A 3,506-nucleotide genomic window follows, 5' to 3' on the forward strand; every position below is an offset into this window, starting at 1 on the left:
ACCACTGCTTTAGGGCAAAAACTGCGGCTGCTAATTCCAAGTCATGTGTGGGGTAGTTGCGCTCGTGAGGTTTCAACTGCTTGGATCCATACGTGACTACCTTTCCATTTTGCATGAGTACGTAGCCTAATCCTTCTTTAGACACATCGTAATACATAGTGTACCCCTCTTCTCGTTTTGGGATGGTCAAGATTGGCGCACAAGTTAACCTTTTCTTTAGTTCTTGGAAGGATTTTTCGCAAGCTTCGTCCCACTTATACTTTACTCCCTTTTGCGTCAAATGAGTCATTGGTTTAGCTAGTTTGGAGAAATCTTGGATGAACCTCCGATAATAGCTGGCCAATCCTAAGAAGCTGCGGATTTCTGACACGGTCTTTGGTTGCCTCCAGTCCAACACTGCCTCCACCTTGGTTGGATCCACCACAATCCCATTCTCTGATACCACATGCCCAAAGAACTTTACTTCATTCAACCAGAACTCGCATTTGCTTGCCTTGGCATATAACTGATTATCCCTAAGAACTTGAAGGACAGTTCTTAAATGTTGCTCATGCTCTTCTTCAGACCTTGAATATACCAAGATGGCATCAATGAATACTACTACAAACTGGTCAAGGTATGGTCTAAAAATCTTATTCATTAGGCTCATGAATACTGTCGGTGCGTTGGTTAGTCCGAAGGGCATTACTACAAACTCATAGTGGCCATATCTAGTACGAAAGGCAGTCTTTGGTATATCCTCCTCCTTGACTCGTAGTTGATGGTAACCTGACCTGAGATCGATCTTTGAATAGCACCTTGAGCCTCTAAGTTGGTCAAAAAGGTTATCAATCCTCGAGAGTGGGTACTGGTTCTTAATCGTGACTCGATTGAGTTGGCGATAATCGATGTATAGCCTCAACGATCCATCATTCTTTTTAGCAAACAACACGGGTGCTCCCCATGGCGAAGTACTTGGCCTAATGAATCCTTTCTCAAGCAATTCCTGTTGCTGTGTCTTCAATTCTCGTAGTTCTGCTGGTGCCATGCGATACGGAGCCATGGATATCGGGGTAGTTCCAGGGTGTAGCTCGATGCTAAAGTCTACTTCTCAGGTTGGCGGCAATCCTGGTAATTCCATAGGAAATATATCTGCATAGTCGCGTACTACGCGCGGAAGTTCTATTTCGCCTTGGTCTTCCTCATTTAGAATTAGGCTTGCTATCCTACTCGCAAGTTGGTCGCGCCACTGCGTCCGATGTTTTGTTGAAACCATGGGGTCTTGTCTATCCCTCTTAAACTGGAAACGTGTTCCATCTTGCGTATGAGCTACCACTTTCTTCTGGCGACAGTCGATCGCCGCTCGGCGGGCGGACAACCAGTCCATGCCCAAAATAATATCGAAGTCTGACATTTCCATGACATGAAGGTCGCAAGTTAAGCGTAGGTCCGTCATCCCTATCTTACAGTCCTTGCAGATTGATCCTACCGGAACGCACCCTCCCATAGGTGACATTACACTTAAGGCCGTTGCTAAGGGTTCACATACAAGTTCTAATGACTTAGCACAAGCAGAGGATATGAAAGAATGTGATGTACTGGTATCAAATAAAACATGCACCCAAGAATTGTATAGTACTAAATTACCCTCAATTACGGACGGGTCTGCCTCTTCCTCTTGCAGGGCAAAGATTCTGTCGGTTGCCTTCTGGTTGCCACTGGTCTTGGTGTTCTGAGTTCCTCCACTCTTCTGGTGCCGCTGCCCGATAGATCCTGTCTTATTTGTCCAAGGCTTCAGCCCACCTAACGCCTGGGCATTTGCTCCGGAACCTCCTCCTTGGTATGCCGATGGAGGGTGTTGGGGGCATTCGCTCTTTTTGTGCCCTAATTGTTGGCAATGAAAGCACTGGATTTGTCCCACCAGTCTTTGTTGGTAGCCTCCCCTCTGGATCTGTTGCTGCGGTTGCTGTCGTTGCTGTTGTGGTTGTGGTATGGAGTAAGGCTTTGAGGTCATGCTTCCCTTCTGGTTCCTCTGAGGTCCAATAGACGTCTGACTCCCTTTTCTCTTGTTCCAAGCCTTCCTGGCGTCGTTCACTTCCCTTTTAGATTCTAATGCCGTTTCTAGCACCTCGACATATGAGGGGAGTCGTTATGGAAGGATTCTACCTCTGATTGTAAGGTCCAGTCCCCACTCGAACATCCTTGCTTTTTCTTCATCATTTGCTACGATTCTGGTTGCATAACGGGCTAGCTCTTCAAATCTTGCAGCATACTGGGTCACGGTCATATTCCCTTGTTCCAGGTTTTGGAATTCCTTGACTCGTTCTCGACGGATAGTACTTGGGAAATATTTATTTAGGAATAGTTCCTTGAACTGGTTCCATGATAGGCTCGCTACGTCACGAGTATTCTTGATTAACTCCCACCAATGGTTAGCCTCATCATCAAGCTCGAATACTGCCAAAGCTATTTTATCAGCGGCCTCGGTTATGCCCATGGTGTCTAGCATTTTCTCTATCTGCTGGAGCCAATTTTCCGCTACCTTCGGGTCCGGTACGCCTGTGAACTTTGGGGGCCCTTGCTTCCGAAACTCAGAAAAGAGTCGAGTCCTCTCATTCTGCCGATTATTCCTTATTTTCCCTAGTTACTCCAAAATTTGATGACCTAGGTTATTGGGGATGTTAGCTTCTGTGGGGATCGGTCCGTGTTGATTTCTGGGACGGTTTCGTACATTGTTGCTGGTTTCGGTATAGCCATTAGCTCGCGTGTCCACCATTCTATTCATGGCACGTGGTGAGTTGGTTTCCAGTCTGAGAAAATATTACTACTTAGATTTGAAATATAGGTTCAGTTTCCTTAGGGTGCACTAAAGCAAGTAACAGTCAATAACATAGATCAACACATCATTCATATATTATAATAGGCATCATTACAAAAGGGCTCCTATATCGGAGTTACATTCAAAGAGCTTCTATGCATTACAAGTTCAGGTTATCTTATTCTAAGGATCCCCATCAGCGGGTCTTACAAAAGTCTAGCCTTACTATCCCTCGATTTAGTTCTCGTTTCCCGACCAATCAAAATCTTCTTCTGGGTCTTCATCATCAGCGAGGTCGGTGGCTTGTCCCGGAGAGCGGGGGGTGTACATTGGTGAGGGGGGATTGTGTTCAGATGATATCTCCATAGGGTAGGCTAGGTTCGCTTCTTGTTGTTCTGGTGGCTGCTCCATATCCATCAGTTGATTGTCGCCTGGCCCGTGATAACAAGATTCGTGGCTTTCAGCCTGAGTCGGTGCTATGGTGGTCAAAGCTCGGTGTATCAAGGAGTCCATCTTTTGTTCATCTTGCTCCATTCGAACTGCCTTCTTTGCTGCCCGGCTCAGAAATTGTAAGCGGTGCAGCACCAAAGACCTCTTTTGCGCCCTTGTAAAGCGGGTGTATTCCGTCTCCACCTTGCGTATCTCGATTTTGATCATTTCCTCAGCGGTAATTTCACAGCATATGCGGCTAAAGTAGGGGCTGACAGAC

At 46.3% G+C, this 3,506-nt stretch overlaps 1 protein-coding gene across 1 annotated transcript; it reads right to left on the minus strand.

Annotated features, from left to right (window-relative positions):
* Positions 1-1,090: 1,090 nt before the first annotated feature.
* LOC145802362 (uncharacterized) lies at positions 1,091-2,476 on the minus strand. The gene is made up of 2 exons (XM_082895069.1): positions 2,146-2,476; positions 1,091-2,100 (listed from the first exon to the last, which is right to left on the minus strand). Exons 1-2 carry the CDS (start codon positions 2,474-2,476, stop codon positions 1,091-1,093), a joined length of 1,341 nt encoding a protein of 446 aa, XP_082751195.1.
* Positions 2,477-3,506: the final 1,030 nt, after the last annotated feature.

This window comes from Camellia sinensis, chromosome 11 (assembly GCF_055761805.1).
Source record: "Camellia sinensis isolate YWXY chromosome 11, ASM5576180v1, whole genome shotgun sequence".
NCBI lineage: Eukaryota > Viridiplantae > Streptophyta > Magnoliopsida > Ericales > Theaceae > Camellia > Camellia sinensis.